This window comes from Saccopteryx bilineata, chromosome 7, assembly GCF_036850765.1.
Source record: "Saccopteryx bilineata isolate mSacBil1 chromosome 7, mSacBil1_pri_phased_curated, whole genome shotgun sequence".
Taxonomy (NCBI): Eukaryota; Metazoa; Chordata; class Mammalia; order Chiroptera; family Emballonuridae; genus Saccopteryx; species Saccopteryx bilineata.
In genome coordinates this window covers 66,184,374-66,202,483 of record NC_089496.1, presented here as the reverse complement: position 1 = coordinate 66,202,483, position 18,110 = coordinate 66,184,374, and the positions used below count along the sequence as shown (strand labels likewise).

The 18,110-nt window shown below is 56.2% G+C and overlaps 1 protein-coding gene across 3 annotated transcripts in view; it reads left to right on the top strand.

Moving 5' to 3' along the window:
• Nucleotides 1–9,765, top strand: part of CHD2 (chromodomain helicase DNA binding protein 2) — a 124,224-nt gene extending 114,459 nt beyond the window's left edge. For all 3 annotated transcript variants that reach the window (XM_066240294.1, XM_066240295.1, XM_066240293.1), the window contains 2 exons: nt 3,252–3,492; nt 6,380–9,765. In XM_066240294.1, the coding sequence (XP_066096391.1) occupies nt 3,252–3,492; nt 6,380–6,713 (575 nt within the window). In that variant the 3' untranslated portion in view covers nt 6,714–9,765. The remainder of the gene's footprint in view (nt 1–3,251; nt 3,493–6,379) is intronic.
• Nucleotides 9,766–18,110: the final 8,345 nt, after the last annotated feature.

The following is an 18,110-nucleotide window of genomic DNA, read 5'->3' as shown; positions in this document are numbered from 1 at the left end:
TGCACTCTATTATTATCAGTTAAAAAGAATGAATTGGCCCTGGCTGGTTTGCTCAGTGATAGAATGTCAACCCAGTGTGTGGATGTCCCAGCTTCAATTCCTGGTCAGGGCCCATCTGCTTCTCCATCCCTCCCCCTCTCACTTCTCTCTCATTCTTCCCCTCCTGCAGCCATGGCTCGATTGAAGCAAGTTGGGCCCAGGCATTGAGGATGGCTCCTGTCTTAGGCACTAAGAAGAGCTTGGTTGCTGAGCAACGGAGCATGGCCCCAGATGGGCAGAGCATTGCCCCCTAGTGGGCTTGCCGGGTGAATCTCGGTCAGGGCACATGCAGGAGTCTGTTTTCTGCTTCCCATCCTCTTACTGAATTAAAAAAAAACAACAAAGAATGAATTACCTTTATAAATTTTTAAAAAATGGAAAAATTAATAGCAACAACAAAATTTGTGTTTATATTTATTAAGGAGACGTTTACATAACAAACGTAACCATATTATATAAATGACCAATTTAGTGTAGTGTTTGGTACATTTGTAATGTTGTACAACCACCACTTTATTCTAGTTCTGAAACTCTTCCAACTCCTCAAATGGGTAGAGAAGCAGATGATCACTTTTGTGTGCCCTAACTGGGAATCGAACCCGGGACATCCACACGCCAGGTTGACACTCTACCGCTGAGCCAACTGGCTAGGGCCCAAACTGTTATCTAGTAAGTTTCTGAATAATGTATCTAGTTAGCATAGAGAAGGGAGTGCAGGTATGAGCACAGTAGTTGTTTCTCAGCCAGCGTCTCTTTCTCCAGCAGGGGGCCCTGTAGGGTACTGGTCCCCAACCCCTGGGCCGTGGACCAGTACCGGTCCGTGGGCCATTTGATACCGGTCCGCAGAGAAAGAATAAATAACTTATTATTTATATTTAAGTCTGAACAATGTTTTATTTTTAAAAAATGACCAGATTCCCTCTGTTACATCCGTCTAAGACTCACTCTTGACGCTTGTCTCGGTCACGTGATACATTTATCTGTCCCACCCTAAAGGCTGGTCCGTGAAAATATCTTCTGACATTAAACTGGTCTGTAGCCCAAAAAAGGTTGGGGCCACTGCCATTGGGGACAAGCCTGAAGATAGCTTCTGCAGGAGCTCCGAGTGACACATCTCCCCAGAGGCTGCAGAGCCGGCCTCTCCCTCTTGGAGGTTTTTCTGCTCCTTGGAATCTTGCTCCTTCTAGTCCTGATTGCTTTGGCTGCTCTCTGCTGTCTCTAAACAGGTTCCTTTTTGTTTATCTACCCTTTCTTCGTGTTCCTGGCAGCGTGTAACTTCTGTTCCAAGCTACTCTAAACTACTTGGAAGCAGAAATTCGGTGTCTTGTAATCTAAAAACCTAAATAGTTCCAAATGAGTTGATCACCATTTTATTGAGGGAGAAAAAAAGTAACGCCCGCACAAGGTGGTTGGGAAATGTTACTGTGTGCTTAGATCTGGTTGTGTTCCCTGTGCTGACATTTTCCTGGGATTAGGCTGGTTTTGTGTTATTTCTTGTGATGTCATGGACTGTATACTCTGATCCTTTGAAAGGCCTCTTCTTATTAAGCTGACTGTAGTCTTTTATTAAGATCCTGGATTCCTCGCCCAGCCCCGTAATAGTTCAGTGCTTCTGACCAGCGACCTGCCTCACAGAGGGTTCAGGGAGAAAGGAGGGTTCAGGGAGAAAGGAGGGTTCAGGGAGAAAGGAGCGCTGTGTGGTTTCCTTGGAAACAGATGCAACCTGGCCTGGCTTTCAGCATCCGCACTTCGTCGTGGGCATCGGAACCCTGTTTGGAATCCTGCTTTCCATCTGGTCTGAAGCCATCTCCAAGTGACCCTTCCCCATTGTGAACGTGTCTCCTTTTGTTGTTAATTGTTAGAAGAATCAAAAGTGTTTTACTTCTTACTCCTCTGGCGTGATCCTCCCTGGGTCAGCACCGAGTTCAAGCCCCGGGATGACCATTATTTTGATGCACAGATGTCTAAGCTGCACAGTTTCCGTGATGCTGTTACTCCTGGGCTCTTCACAGAAATGCTAGAGGACCAGCAGAATGAGTACAGACGTTTATTGGGAGGCATGTCTTTGGTCTAAACAGAGTGCAGACAGAAGATTGGATTTCTCACGAGGCACGCGCAGTAGTTCCTTCTGGCTGAGTCTCCACGCTGGTTTCCCAGGGTTGCCGTCACAAAGTACCACAGACTGGTGGCTTCAACAGAAACTGGTTCTCTCCCAGTGCTGGTGCCAGACTGTGAAAGCCGCTGTCAGCAGGGTGGGCTCCCTCCGAAGGCTCTGAGGGAGCCCCTGTCCCAGCCTCTCCCTGGCTCTGGAGGCTGCCAGCACCCCGGGGTTCCGTGTGGCTGCCCCACCCCAATGTCCCCCGTCCCCACCTGGCCTGCCTCTGGATGTCTCTGTCTCAGGCCGCCCTCTGCCTTTCTCTCAAAAGGATGTTGGTCGCTGTATTTAGGGTGCAACCCAAATTCAATATGATCTCATCTCGACATCCTTAGTTACAGCTGCAAAGACCCTATTTCCAAGTCAGGTCACACTCACAAGGCCCGCGCGCATGTCCTACAATAGCCTCCGTTCCTAGACTCTGTGTTGTCGCCGTCTTTGACTTACATAAGCATGGTTCTCTTCTGCAGGGAAAGTGGAGGCTTCAGAAGCTAGAACAGATTGTAAGCCCTATCTTTGAGAGTTGAGTGCTGAGCCGACTTCGTAATCAGAGGTCCTTTTAATAGGAGGAGGCCCCCCGCCCTTTTTTGGTGTGGGCAGGGGAAGAATGATAGAACCAGTAAGTCTACTTTGGAATGAGCTTCAGAGACCAGCACAGCTTCCAGCACGAGCAGGTATCTGCCCTGTAGACGTGTAAACGGGCAGCACCTTGCAGCTGTGAGACTCACTAGTGCTATTTTCTGAATTAACATTTGGTTTGTTGAGTGATAGCTCATTTTAATGGTCTGCCCCATTAAGATTGGAGGGTAAACGGGTGCAAAACAAAAGCACTAGTTCTTAAGATTTCAGAAGGAGAGAAGCAGTGAATTTTCTTTGGCCTTAAAATTTTGGCAAAACAGTGCTAGGACTCATTACTAGTCATGTTTTCAGCCGCAGAAAGGCTGAGGAGGGGGACTTGAATGTCAGTTATCCGCACGTGTCGGCCTTTCAGTGTGATCTTCAGTGGACATGACAGTCCTCCCCAGCAGTCACGAGCCCCTTCCTGCTTTCTCTGCAGATCGCGGAGACTGGCAGAGGGAGAGGAAGTTCAACTATGGTGGCGGCAACCCGCCATGGGGCGGTGACAGGCACCATCAGTATGAGCAGCACTGGTATAAGGACCACCATTATGGGGACCGGCGACACATGGACAGCCACCGTTCTGGGAGCTACAGACCCAACAACCTGTCCAGAAAGAGACCCTATGACCAGTACAGCAGTGACCGAGACCACCGGGGACACAGAGATTACTATGACAGGTATGCAGAGGGCCGGGGACACTGGGAGCTGGCTTATAGGGGGAGAGATAGGTGGCGTATGCATTAATGTCGTGATCAGCCGCATTGAGCTGATAATGTATTTATTTCGTCACGTGTTCAAATGTGGTCCCCAGTTCGGTCAAATGTTTGTGCTGTTACACATCTTTGCAGTGTTGTGGGGGGGGGGAGTCGTGATGTAGGCAGCTACACTGTGCTGATAGGATGGCCAATGGGAGGGCCTTGGAGGGCTGGGGGAGCTGAGGCTGGCGAATGGGTCGTGATGTAGGCAGCGGACACTGTGCTGATAGGATGGCCAATAGGAGGGCCTTGGAGGGCTGGGAGAGCTGAGGCTGGCGGTTCTTGGTTTGGGCCCTGAAGAGTCAGCTCAGCCGGGAGCTGGGTGGGCATCACCGGCCAGGGCCAAGGGCGGGTGCCTCTGAAAGGCGGCCCCGGGGGATGAGCAGATTGGATAGTCAGGAGGCCTTGAACGCCACCTTGGCAGGTGTTGATTTTTATTCTCCAGGGCATACGGAGCCCTTGGGTTCTCTCCCTGGCCTTGGCCTGGTTTCCTCACTGTACGCAGCTGCTTCCTGTGTGCAGAGCTCGCACCTCCAGCTGCCTGGGTTCTGTTGGTGCCCAGGCCCTCTCCTCGGGAAGCCTGCCGGAGCCTCTGGGCTGCCCCTCCCTGGGCTGAGGCTGGAGATGCTCTGCCAGCGGAGAGGCAAGGTTACAGGATGGTCTTCGGTTTCCCATCAGGAACCACTGTTGCTTGTTGCCTTATACCTGATATGATGTCTTGAAAACCTTCCTTGCACACATTGCGTGTCTTCCTGGTTGTTGCAGGCAGTGTGTGTGTGTGTGTGTGTGTAAGTCTAGTCCTGGTTTCTCCGTGTTGACTAGAACCTGAAGCCACCCTCCTCCGTCCATCTCTTTCTCTTTCTCTTCTATTATTGAGGTGACAGTCACATAGCATAAATGGACTATTTTTAAATGAATGGTTCAGTGATGTTTAGTACGTTCATGGTGTTGCAGAAGCACCACCTCTTACCAACTTCCTAAACACTTTCATCAGCCTGGGACAACGCTGTCGCCATTGAGCACCCACTTTCCGCCTTCTCCCCGGCTCCTTGCAGTTACCCGTGTGTGTGCTATTTCTGTGGATTTACGACTTCTGGATATTTTGCACAATGGAATCATACAAAACGTGGCCTCCTGTGACCACCTCCGTTGGACACTTAGCGTTGTGTTTTGGAGGCTCCTCCATACAGTAGTATGCATCAGACTGTGGTTCTCTTTACAGCCGAGTAGTGTTCCGCTGTACACAGGTGCCACATTCTGCTCATCCCTCCGTCCATTCATAGACCTCTGAGTGGTTCCTCCCTCTCAGCTGCTGTGAATGGTGCCACTGTCAACCGAGGAGGGACCATTTGCCACGTGGGGCTGTGTTTATTTTTAGGGATCACCTAACTTTTCTCCACGGGGCCAAACCATTTCACACTCCTACCACCAAAGTAGAGAGCTGCAGGGTCCCTTCCTCTTTGCCGATACCACTTTCCTGGAGTTTTGGCAAGAGCCACCCTAGCAGGTGTGAGGAGGTGTCTCACTGGTTTTGATTGGCATTTCTCTAATGACTGATGTTCATTAAGGGTGTTGAGCATCTTGTCATGTGCTTAGCGGCCAATTTTTTATATATGCTCTTTGGACAGAGGTTTACTGAACACTTTCGCCCATTTATGAATTGGATTTTTTTTTGTTCTTGTCTTGTACTGATTCTATTTTGCTAGGATAACAAGCAGTTTATCGTGGCCCTAAGTAAAAAATAATTTAATATTCTTTGCATTGAGCCTTTTTTTTTCTCTAATTTTTCTGAAGTGAGAAGTGGGGAGGCATCGAGACTCCCGCATGCGCTCGGCCGGGATCCACCCAGCACGCCCACCAGGGGGCGATGCTCTGCCCATCTGGGGCCACTGCTCCTTTGCAACTGGAACCATTCTGGCACCTGAGGTGGAGGCCATGGAGCCGTCCTCAGCGCCCGGGCCAACTTTGCTCCAGTGGAGCCTTGGCTGTGGGAGGGGAAGAGAGAGGTAGAGAGAAAGAAGAGGGGGAAGGGTGGAGAAGCAGACGGATGCTTCTCCTGTGTGCCCTGGCCGGGAATCGAACCCAGGACTTGCACATGCTGGGCCGACTGGGCCAACACTCTACCACCGAGCCAATCGGCCAGGGCCTCATTGAACCTATTTTTAAAATAATGAACCCTTCCCCTATTGTTGACTAGTTAGGTTGATTGCGGTTTTTGCTGTTGCTAGTGAATTACAGAACAGTTTCTGTGGCTCTGTCCCTCCTGAGCTGGGTCGGCGACTAGGAACGTGTGTGCAGACCTGGCCAGTGCTCCTGCAGGGGGTGTGAGTCCTGGGCCGTCGGGGGTTCAGGCAGACCTGGCCAGTGCTCCTGCAGGGGGTGTGAGTCCTGGGCCGTCGGGGGTTCAGGCAGACCTGGCCAGTGCTCCTGCAGGGGGTGTGAGTCCTGGGCCGTCGGGGGTTCAGGCAGACCTGGCCAGTGCTCCTGCAGGGGGTGTGAGTCCTGGGCCGTCGGGGGTTCAGGCAGACCTGGCCAGTGCTCCTGCAGGGGGTGTGAGTCCTGGGCCGTCGGGGGTTCAAGAGTGGACTTGTTTCGTTGCCGCTTTGATGGGGCTTATGTCATTGCAAAGGGTGTGTTTTGCCATTAGGAGTAAAATAGCCCTTTGTGATTGCCCTTTTTGGTTTGTTTTTGGCCCCTAGTAATGTAAGCGCTTGCCGCTTGGGAAGCGTCCACAGATATGAGCTGACACCGTGGGAAGGAGGAGCATCTGGCCGCGGTCTCCTCACTAATCCCTGCGTCTCTGTTTCAGGCACCACCACGACTCCAAGCGCAGGAGATCGGATGAGTTCAGGCCTCAGAATTACCACCAGCAGGATTTCCGGCGGATGTCTGACCACCGCCCCCCGGTGGGCTACCACGGCCAGGGCCCCTCAGACCACTACCGCTCTTTCCACGCAGACAAGCTGGGGGAGTGCAGACAGCCCCTGCCCCCGCTGCACCCCGCGGTCTCAGACCCTCGCTCGCCCCCATCTCAGAAGTCTCCCCACGACTCCAGGTCACCCCTGGACCCCCGATCTCCCTTGGAGAGGTCCCTAGAACAGAAAAACAACCCCGATTATAACTGGAACATTCGGAAGACCTAGAGGCCCGCGGGAGACCGGGCGAGCACGCGCGGGAGGCTGGGTGTTTCTGGTCTGACCCAACAGGAGCCAGTTGCCTAGACCAGTGAGTGGAGTTTCTGGACACGCTGCCGCCCGCCCACCGGCTGAGGGGCGGTGCAGAGGGCCGGGGCCTGGGTGCAGTCGCCACTCCTGCCACCCTGTCCCCAGCCCGGCTCTGGCCCCCCGCAGTGACGGGCGCCCGGAGGACACGGTGACTTGTGTGCCAGCCTCATGGGCCATCTCCCTGGCGGAGGAAGAAGGGGTCTTGGTCGGGAACGTGTTCTCGCCAGGTCGCTGGACCCGGGACCCTGTGTGGGGGTCAGGCAGGGTGTGTCTGAAGGCTGCTGGGACGGCTGGACAGGGCGTGATGATGCTGCTTGTGGGAGCGGGACGTGGGGGGCGCGGGGGGATCTCGCACCGGAGGACTCGAGGGAGCAGGCGCACCCTCAGGGGCGTTCTTGGGAGAAGCGGTGCCCTTGGGCCTTACTGTGTGACAGCTACATGGTGTGGGGTGGGGGGACAGAGGGTAATAGCTCCACAGTGGCCCCTTCCCTACAAACACTAATTTTCCCCACACTGTCTGTACATTTCAAGGGGGGGGTCCCCCTGAGGGGGCGTCCTGGGCTGCCGGGCCAGGCAAAGGTGGGTCCGTGAGCTGGCTCCGAGTGCGGTGCGGCAGCCTGGGGCAACTGGGATGGACTTGGGTGGGAGTGGGCAGTGGGGGTGGGAGGGGCTTGTGGCTGGAAACGGAAGTCCCTGGTGGGTTTCTGATTCCTGTGACAGGAAGTTAACCTCTGGGGCCTGGAGGAGGGGGGGACGCGCTGCGCAGGCCTGCTGACCTGTGAGGTGCTGGCCAGAGCCCAGCTGGGGTGCTTGTGCAGGTGGTGAGCAGGCTTCCGGGGTGGGGCGGTGCCCGCAGGTGGGGGCGGAGCTTTCAGTGTTGTATTGGGTCAGCACGTGCCAGTTGCATCTCAGTTCTCTGCACGGACTTCAAGAAGCAGATGACAGTCCTGTCTCCTGACACTGGGGGGGGGGGGCGGCAGGTGGAGAGGAAGCTGTTGCCTGTGGTGAATGGGCTTCCACGGTTACCATTAGCACAGAACTCAGCTTCTGTTAGAATGTCGGCCAAAGCAGAGGCCCGGGTTAAATTGTCTCCATGCTAAGAAGCGTCCAAGGACAGGGTGACAGCTGCAGAGCTGAGTCACGCTCAGGTTGCACAGAGTCTGGGCTGGGAAATGGTCACGCAGTTATGCAGGCTCCCCCAATTCCCCATCCTGGGGCCTTCGTTTCATTTGTTCTAAACAGAGCTTGTCAGTATTGTGGGTGCATCAGGAGGCTGTTCTGGGTGGGGACAGAACAAGGGGCTCAAACAGTGTTTCTGTGCGCATCCAGGCTCGAACCCGGTGACGCCTTTCTGTCGGGCACGGGCAGCGTCCACCGCCCGGAACTGTCCCTGCAGGGACTTCACAGTCGTGATCACTTACGTGCTGGCACCCTGGGCAGCACCGCCGACTCCTCTGACACCCCCTAGGGAGGCAGATGTGGCTTCGGTGGCCATGGCTCCCTGCTGCACGGAGCGGCCCAGGGCTGCCCAGGACGGGATCCAGAGAGGCCGGGTCCTCACAGCTCATGCTGGGGGCCCGTGTGCGGCCCGCCACCCCCTTCGTTACCCCCTTCGGGTACATGGGGTTCTTCACCGCAGCCGTGTACCATGCACATCCTGAGGCAAAGCCCAAGGGGGACTGCACAGGAGGCCCAGGCTGCAGTCACCCCTGGGGACATGCTGCAACTGCTCCACGGGAGAAGGTGGGGTCAGGACTCCGCGTTGGCCACAAATTCAGCCTCTTGCCAATGTGCTAACACTACTTCATGTTTGTGGCGCCCAGGGCAAAGGAGGGCGAGGCTGGTTTGCCAGGTCCTTGCGTGGTGGGGTAGGGTGCCCAGGGGGTGGCCCGGTGTCTCCCCTGCAGGACATCAGGCAGGTCGTGTCTGATGCAGGAGGCCCCGCATTTCAGTGCCCAAGGCGGGGAGGAGAGGCCAGTTATTCCCAAAGATGTCACTTCGTGAGGAGAAAGGAACCTCCTTTTGTTCGTGTTCCGGACTCCGAGTGCCATACGACACAGCGGAAGGGCAGTATCAGCCAGTCAGTGTTAGTGATTATAAGCCTGCAGTGTCCCCCGCTGAGCTGTTTTAGGTGCGGAAACGTGTTTGAAGAGTGTGTTGGGAGAACAGAGGCATTGCCCCAAGTCAGTATGAATGCTGTATGCTTAGATTAAAAGTCTGGAGTTTGCACAGGTAGAAATTCTCTATGGGTGGGAGAAGCTGCTGTGGGAATGGTGGTCTGTGGAGCCTGGCTTTGCAAGGTGTGATCAAGGGAGAAATAGCAGGACTTGAGGAAGAGGGGGGGTTAGCCTCACCTGAAACCCATGCATACACAAGGATCAGCATGGTCTCCTGTCGCCCCGGAGAAGGACATGTGGCCCTCCACCCCACCCACCCTGGCCCCGTCGCCATCCTTCAGAGGGGGCTGGAGAGAAACAGCCAGTCTCTCCACAGAGCCCACCTGATGTCCCCGTCCCTCTCCTGGTCATTCCCCGAGCCCTTCCTGGGAAAGCAGAACACTTCTCACGTTGTGCTGCAGAATTCTAGCCTGGTGTCTGAACGGTGCGTTGGACGCGCGGTGCAGACGCGGTCCAGTGACGCATCTACACGGTCACAGATCCTACAGACCAAAAGCCACTCGTCAGCAGGAGCGGTGGTCCAGGGCCCAGCCTGGGGGTCTTCCGGCTTGTCTGGGGGGCTGCCGTGTCGGCAAGGAGAGCCAGGGCAAAGGTCCGGGCTGCTTTAGTCCATCTGTGCCCCCCTCGTTTGGGGACAGACGGTTTTTTCTTTATTGTAAAATTGTGGACTTTTAAAAACCTGTTGACTAAACAGTAACTAATTTATATTTGTGAAAAATGCCACTGTCCTAGTGATTTCTGATGTAAATAATGTTGTTTATATAGTATGTATTAAATTTTCCTACATTGTAAAACTGCTGTACTTTTGATTCTTGTATATTAAAAAGAGTTGCTAAGGATCTGTAGGTTCAGGCAAGCACGTTGCTGGGCATGGGTATGGGCATGGGCATGGGCATGGGCAGAGGCCGGACGCTTCCTCAGTCGCTGGGTCATTCAGGTGGTTTTGACAGCTTGCGAAAGGGTGTCTGAAAGCTGTGGGTTTTTTTTTTTTTCCTGCGGCGTGTCCAGGACCTTATACCACAGGTTTCTAAGCTTTTCCCTGAGTAGCCATTGTTGAGGCTGATCGCCCCCTGCAGCAGGTCTAGTTTGTAACCTCTGTCCCTGTGCCTGGTGACAAGACCTGAGGAGCCGCAGGTGACCCAGAAGGTGCCTTTGAAAACGTGCCCATCCACACTGAGGTCCTACATCCCCCTCTGGCCGTAGGAAATAAAAACACTATGCCTGCCAGCCCGTGGCCCAGAGGGTAATTTAACAGTTGGGTTATATATTCTTGAAGGGGGGAAAAAGCATTTTATAATGGAAACACTGACACACACATTAACCCGAGCAGCTTGGCACAGGGGCAGGCGCTGCTCCTGCGTGGCCCAGACGGAGGAAGGGTGGCACAGACCGCGGGCAGAGATCCCATCCAGGTAGCAGCCAACATCTGCCCGGCCCGGGGGGTTTCTCGGGGACTTCAGTGGCTGAAACCAAACTCTGATCGTTGGGAAGCTCTCAATGCTTGGTGAGTCCAGGGAATGGGGCTGCAGGGGCCCTGTCCGGTTTGGCCCGCGTCCGAATGGGAGCCTGAGGTCTCCATGCAGTTCTTGGGTCAGACTCCCAAGAGTAGAGGGTTCTTCCTGCCGATGATAAACTCGTAACCATGTTGCAATTCACAAGTCAGCAGGAGCGACTTCGGGAGACTTAAGAACAAGTGCGGCAACAATCAGCTTATTATGATTTACAATAGCAGTGAGGCTTCTGGACGGCTCCTGCCAGGACGCCTGCCTCTTACTGGAAGCCGCAGCCCCGAGCCCCTCCCACCTCCCTGGCAGGGACTTTCACGTCTGGCACGGAGGCAAGTCCTCAGTTGGTGCCAGCAGAAAGGTCACTTATGGAAACGCAGGGCCCTGCAGTTTGCCAGAGCAGCCTGGGCCCTGGACTCCGACCCGTGGTTCTTAAAGGAGCAGGGCCAGCTTGGTCCCGACAGAGGCCGTGGGCCCTGGTGGACCCTACCCTGGGGTGGATGTGGGGATTTCCTGTGCAGGTCTGTGGCCGGGGTGACCTGGCTTTGTTGGGGAACATGGACAGGTCTGTGTCCCTAGGGGTGTCTCATCTTGTCAGTTCTTTCGTGACCTAAGAGGGAACCGTGGCTGAGTTCAGTTCTCACTGACCACATGCACTGGGGTGGCCTTCTGCGGCTGAACTGGTCTGAAGGGGGCGGGGGGGGGGGAGCCATCACTTGTCCCTGTTTGGTCCTTCCCTTTGTGTGGTTGGACAGATGGCCTCATCATTTGCAAACGCAGGCATCTTCTAGGGTTAATGTTTTTATTTTTATTTTTTATCATTTATTTATTATTAAAGTTTTTTTCTAAAGATTTTATTGATTTTTAGAGAAAGGAGAGAGAGAGAGAGAAAGGGGGGAGAAGCTGGAAGCAACTCATAGTTGCTTCTCGTATGTGCCTTGACCGGGCAAGCCTAGGGCCTTGAATGGGGACTTCAGTGTTCCAAGTCGCTACTTTATCCACTGCACCAGTCAGGCTTATCTTTTATTTTTCATGAGACAGCGAGAGAGATGAGAAGCCTCAATTTGTAATTGCTTCACTTTAGTTGTTCATCAATTGCTTTCTCATATGTACCTTGACCAGGAGGCTCCAGCTGAGCCAGTGACCCCTTGCCCAAGCCAGCGACCTTGGGCTCAGGTCAGTGATCCCCTGTTCAAGCTGGTGACCTCAGGTTTCGAACCTGGGACCTCACCATTCCACATTGATGCTCTCTAGCCACTGAGCCACCACCAGTCAGGCAGGATTAATGTGGGTTTTAAGTGAAGGCTGGAACATGAAAACATTTCCAAACCCCAAGGGCCACCAGGAGGGTGACTGTTCTTCAGCCGTGGGCTGAGGGAGGGGTGGGAACTGGACTTCCTGGCTTGGAGGATGGGCTGCTTAGCATTGTGCCCCAGCTGCCGTCACCCCAGAGCCGGAACCCGGGAGCTGCCCTCCGCAAGCCCAGCTTCTCGGAGGGGCGCATGAGACTGGTCCGGCGGGGAATCGATCCCAGGGCTGGGGCGGCCATCCTGCACCTTCGGGGAACTCACAGGTCGGGGGAGGTGCAGCTAGGACCCAATAGGGCAGCGAAAGTCTTTCCTGTGACCAAAATCTTGACCTCTGCAGGGGGCCAGGCCCTGTTCAAGTAGCCGGGGCCACATGCTGACCCAGGACCAGGGCCTTCCCTCTGAGCCGAGGGGTGTGGAGGCAGACCCGAGACGACAAGTGTCAGGGGAGGTAGTGCCACTGAGAAGGCGCAGGAGCTGGTGGAGGGTGGGGTGCTGGGGCCCCCAGGGGGGACTGTGGGCGGGGCCGCCCTGGAGTTGGGGAGGCCCCCAGGGGAACCAGCTGGCCTGCAACCTCTCCCTCTACAGTTTACTGGCAGCCCCTTGCCAAGCTGCGGTCGGGTGAGGGAGGTCGCTGAGGTGACACAATGGGCTTGGTATCACGTCATCGTTGGAGGACAGTGTCAGCACATCCTGACGCACTCCAGGTGGGGCCTGAGCTGTGTTTGGGGGTTAGTGGCTCTGAGTGAATGTGTTTCCAGAACTGTACAGCAGAGGGCAGCAGACACCCACAAACGGCCCATCTGGCTGTCAACATGGAGCTGGGGAAGGCAGCCCTCAGTCCCTTGCGGCTGCAGAGCCTACCAATGAAGTTGTCCCTGAAGAAGGTGGGACACGACAGGGTACCGGAGGCGGGGAGAGGCCGAGCTGGGCTCTGTGTCCCCCTGGGCTGAATGGCAGCCCTGCTTCCTGGTCACCCCCAGCCAGGGATGACTGGGCTTTTGCTCTTTGGGGTCCAGCATCGCTTCCCTCCACTCATGTGGCAGCCAGAGGGCCCCTCCTGAGCCACAAGGCCCAGACATCACTGCTACTCTCCACGACATGCCTTAACTCTGTGAGCCGCCCCTGCCGGCCCCTCTGAACATGTCTGTCTCCCGAGCATCCTGACCGCGCCCACCCGGCCCTCTCCCTGGGCATCCTGACCACGCCCCTCTCCCCGGGCATCCTGACCGCGCCCACCCGGCCCTCTCCCCGGGCATCCTGACCGCGCCCACCCGGCCCTCTCCCCGGGCATCCTGACCGCGCCCACCCTGTCCTATCCCCGGGCATCCTGACCGTGCCCACTCGGCCCTCTCCCCGGGCATCCTGATCATGCCCACCCGGCCCTCTCCCCGGGCATCCTGACCGTGCCCACCCGGCCCTATCCCCGGGCATCCTGATCACGCCCACCCGGCCCTCTCCCCGGGCATCCTGACCGTGCCCACCCGGCCCTATCCCCGGGCATCCTGACCACGCCCACCCGGCCCTATCCCCGGGCATCCTGACCGTGCCCACCCGGCCCTATCCCCGGGCATCCTGACCACGCCCACCCTGTCCTATCCCCGGGCATCCTGACCACGCCCACCCGGCCCTCTCCCCAGGCATCCTGATCATGCCCACCCGGCCCTCTCCCCGGGCATCCTGACCGTGCCCACCCGGCCCTATCCCCGGGCATCCTGATCGTGCCCACCCGGCCCTCTCCCCGGGCATCCTGACCACGCCCACCCGGCCCTCTCCCCGGGCATCCTGATCGTGCCCACCCGGCCCTCTCCCCGGGCATCCTGACCGTGCCCACCCGGCCCTATCCCCGGGCATCCTGACCACGCCCACCCGGCCCTATCCCCGGGCATCCTGACCACGCCCACCCGGCCCTATCCCCGGGCATCCTGATCGTGCCCACCCGGCCCTATCCCCGGGCATCCTGACCGTGCCCACCCGGCCCTATCCCCGGGCATCCTGACCACGCCCACCCGGCCCTCTCCCCGGGCATCCTGACCACGCCCACCCTGTCCTATCCCCGGGCATCCTGACCGTGCCCATCCGGCCCTATCCCCGGGCATCCTGATCGTGCCCACCCGGCCCTATCCCCGGGCATCCTGATCATGCCCACCTGGCCCTCTCCCCGGGCATCCTGACTGCAGACCACCCAGCTGCTCTTGCGACCTCAGGTTCCTGAGCCAGAGCTCTGCCCCCTGGGGCTGCTTCTCTCTCCTCCTCTGTCACCTCCAGCCTCCTGCTCAATCTTGTTCCTTCTCATGATTCAATTCAAGCTTAGCTTCTCTGAGCAGCTGCCTTGGACCCTGCTGTTCAGGTTCCCATTCCTGTCCCTTCCTTGTGCTTACGGAGGCCATCAGAGCCCCTGGCACACTCTGCTGCCCCCACGTTGTCACAGCCGCCTCCCAGCAGACAGGGGCACCCCCTGTTGTTTCCTGCACCGTCTCCCCGAGCACCCCTGCAGTGCAACAGCCACCTCCGCTCAGCCCCTTCTCAGCTTCCCCCACTCCCCAAACACTGTCTGCACCATCTGCCTTTTAAACCTGAGGCCACCATGCGTGTCATCCCCAGCATGGTCACTGCCGCCCCACTTCTGACTGGCTTTGTGTTGCGGCCCCTGACTTCCTCTTCGTCTCCTGGTGGTGCTGCTCTGAGCTTCTACAGCCACCAGACCAAGTCCTTGAAAACCCAGGTCATGGAGGGCCTGGCCAGTTGGCACAGTGGTAGAGCGTTGGCCTGGCATGTGGATGTCCTGGGTTTGGTTCTGTCAGGGCACACAGGAGAAGCGACCATCCGCTTCTCCTCCACTCCCCCTTATTTCTCTCTCTTCCCCTTCCAGAGCCAGGGCTCAACTGGTTGGGGCGCTCATGGAGCCTCAGCCTTGGTTGCTAAAAATAGCTTGGTTGTGTGCATGGCCCCAGATGGGCAGAGCATCGGCTCCAGATGGGGGTTGCCAGGTAGATCCTGGTCGGGTTGCATGTGGGAGTGTGCCTCTGTATGTCCCCTCCTCTCAGTTGGAAAAGAAGGAAAAACACAACAACAACCACCCAAGTCAGGCACATTGCTCCTACACTCAGAACCTGTGAATGGCTTCTTCCGGCAATAGGAATGAAATGCCCTGTTGTGCCCCGGCTGCTGAGGCTGCAGGTTCTGGCCTCTCTGGGGACCCACCATGGCCTCTGGTGGGTCTGCTCACTGCCACCAGTCCCATCACGGCTGCCGCTGCGCCAGGCCCCGGGAACTCACTCCTCTCTGTGTAGAATGCTGTCCCCGGGTCTTTGCATGTCTGGCTCCCCAAATCCATGCAGGTGAGTCAGAGGGCCCCCCTGACCCCAGCAGAGACGGAAGCTTCTCCCCCCCTCCCTCCCCCAATCCAGGTGCACCTCTCAGCGCCTTTGACTCGTCTGCCTCTCCTTGTCTCCATGGGGCGTTGGATGAAAACCATGTGTTTGTGGACCTGTCTCTGCGACGAGAATGTGGGTTGTCAGCGTGGGTCTTTGCTGCACACCGCAGCACACGTCGCCACGAGGGCCGTCGGCTGAAGAAACGCACACACGCGGCCACAGAGGGCGGGGACCGCGGTTCTTGGAGGCCTCTCGGTGCTACACCAGCGCCCAGGTGCCAGGCAGTTTATGAGCATTAGCTCATTGGATTTCTAGAATGACCTTGGGAGGTAGGTGCTCATAATTCCATTTTACAAATAAGGAATCTCAGGCTCAAAATCCCACGGCAGACCACACAGCTAGTGACCGGGCCGGGCCAGTTTGGACGCCAAGTCCTCCCACTGCCGAAGACCCCCCCACCCCCCCACCCCGCTCCATGCTGCGCCCTGGCATCACGCCCATGAGCTCGTCTTGCCGCAACCTTATGCTAATTCTTTTCACCCCAGAGTTTGTCCCCTTTCTTAGAAAGGACCCTCATTCGCTTTTTTTTTTTTTTTTCCGGTCGGTACTTTCTCTCCCATCTTCTCCTTATAAATTCTGGTTCACCAACCAGATTCCTGCCACACGCCAGTGAGTGGGGAGGGAGCTGGGCTGGCACCTCCGTCTGCAAATGCCCTTACTGAGAGGCAGACTGGCCGCGAGTAAGCTGGCACGGAGGCCCGCTCCCACCCAGCCCGCCTTGCGAGACGCAGCAGCTTCTCGGGAACCATTTAGCTGAAGACGTTGTGTTCCGTACTCACATGACACGTGAATTTCCATGTTCAGGAGGGCAGCTGGTAGCAAAGTACTTGGAAAAGAATTGCAGCCTAAAGGGAGGTCTTGAACTAATTCCAGACCGAGAATATTTCTGGCAAGTTATGTGGCAGTTTCATCTGATGGTGAACAAGGTGTTTTTTTTTTTTTTTTAAATCCTGTGTGCCGTGGCCTCTCGAAATATTCTTCTGTGCTGGCCAAGTGCCCACGACTGCCACCCTGTGGTGCTGCCCTGTGAGTGACTCCCGGCGGGCAGAGGCCCACTGGTACTGACAGTCTGGGGAAACTGAGGAAGACTGTGTGAGTCTGTTCTGGCCTGGTTTGGTCCCTTCCAGACCAGTTTTGCCTTCCCAAAGCCCAGACTCCCAAGTTCTCTCCGGAAGTGGAAGACTTGGGTTCTAGAAGGTTCTAGAAAGCTCTCCGTACTTTTATAGTCTTTCCTTTCGGGTTGGGACGAGTGTGCATGCTCACTCCGCATCCTCCCCGCCTTGCTGGCCTTTCGGGGCAGGTCCCTCCCAAGCTGCCAGGTTCCGTGTGGCCGCTCCCCTCACACCCCACCTGCCAGCTTATTCAACCCTGCTTGCTTTGGAAGAATGTCACCAACACACAGGACACGCACTGTGAGTCTGGCCACGGTCCAAGAAGCACTGCACGGGAATTAAAGTCACTGAACCTCCAAGAATCCTGGGTGATACGCACCCCTCATTTTACAGAGGTGGGAATGGAGGCTCAGAGAGGTGAAGCAACTTGCCCAAGGACACACAGCTAGGAACGTGGAGGTGCCGGAAGGTGGCCTGGCTTAACGTTGTGGCTACTCTGCCCCATGGTTTTTGGTGCTGTGGGCAGGAACAGACCTAGTTGTACTTCCTGGCCCTTCCCTTGCTAAGGAGTCCCCTGGCAAGTCAAGTCACATTGAGTCTCCATTTCTTCATCTGTAAAATGGGTGTGAGTTTCTTTCTGGCCCATTGGGTAGTTTTACACAGGATGAAATGTAGTGCCAGCCAGCAGTGAACCTGGCCCCCAGCAAGCCTTGGTTCTTTTCACCTGACATTCCCACCCCAGCCCGTGGAGCTGCCACTGCTCCAGCAGGCTGCCTGTGACCAGCAGGACTCCGAGGGAGCCGAGCAGCGAGTCCCAGGACGGAGGGACGACCACCGGGATAGAGTCGTCCTGGGTGTCAGGCCAGCACGCCCAGCCTCCCCTGAGGGCACCTTACGTCCTCCCACAATGTGCCCGTAAGTCCTTGAGATGCTGTTCCAGGCCCTCCAGAGCCAGGGAACCCGGACCCCCTCCAGCCCCCAAAGCAGTTCAGCATCAGGATAGAAAGCATTCTCAGAGAAGCAGGGGTTTTGGTTGTTGAATTGCTACACCCTCTGCACATATTTACAACACACACACCACACCACACACACACCACACACACACACCACACACACACACACCACACGCCACACACACACCACACACACATACCACACATACAACACACACATACCACACACACACACCACACACATACCACACACACACCACACACACACCACACACACACACCACACACACACCACACACACACACCACACACACACACACCACACGCCACACACACACCACACACACATACCACACATACAACACACACATACCACACACACACACCACACACATACCACACACACACCACACACACACACCACACACACACACCACACACACACACCACACACACACACACCACACGCCACACACACACAACACACACATACCACACACACACCACACACACACACCACACACACACACCACACACACACACACCACACGCCACACACACACAACACACACATACCACACACACCACACACACACACCACACACACACACACCACACGCCACACACACACAACACACACATACCACACATACAACACACACATACCACACACACACACCACACACATACCACACACACACCACACACACACCACACACACACCTGCTGTCAGGACACGGCAACGGGACACCCACCCACTATCCGTCCATTCTCCACCCCCCCCCCAAAGGGACCAGTCCTCTGTTCAGAAAACAAACTCCAATA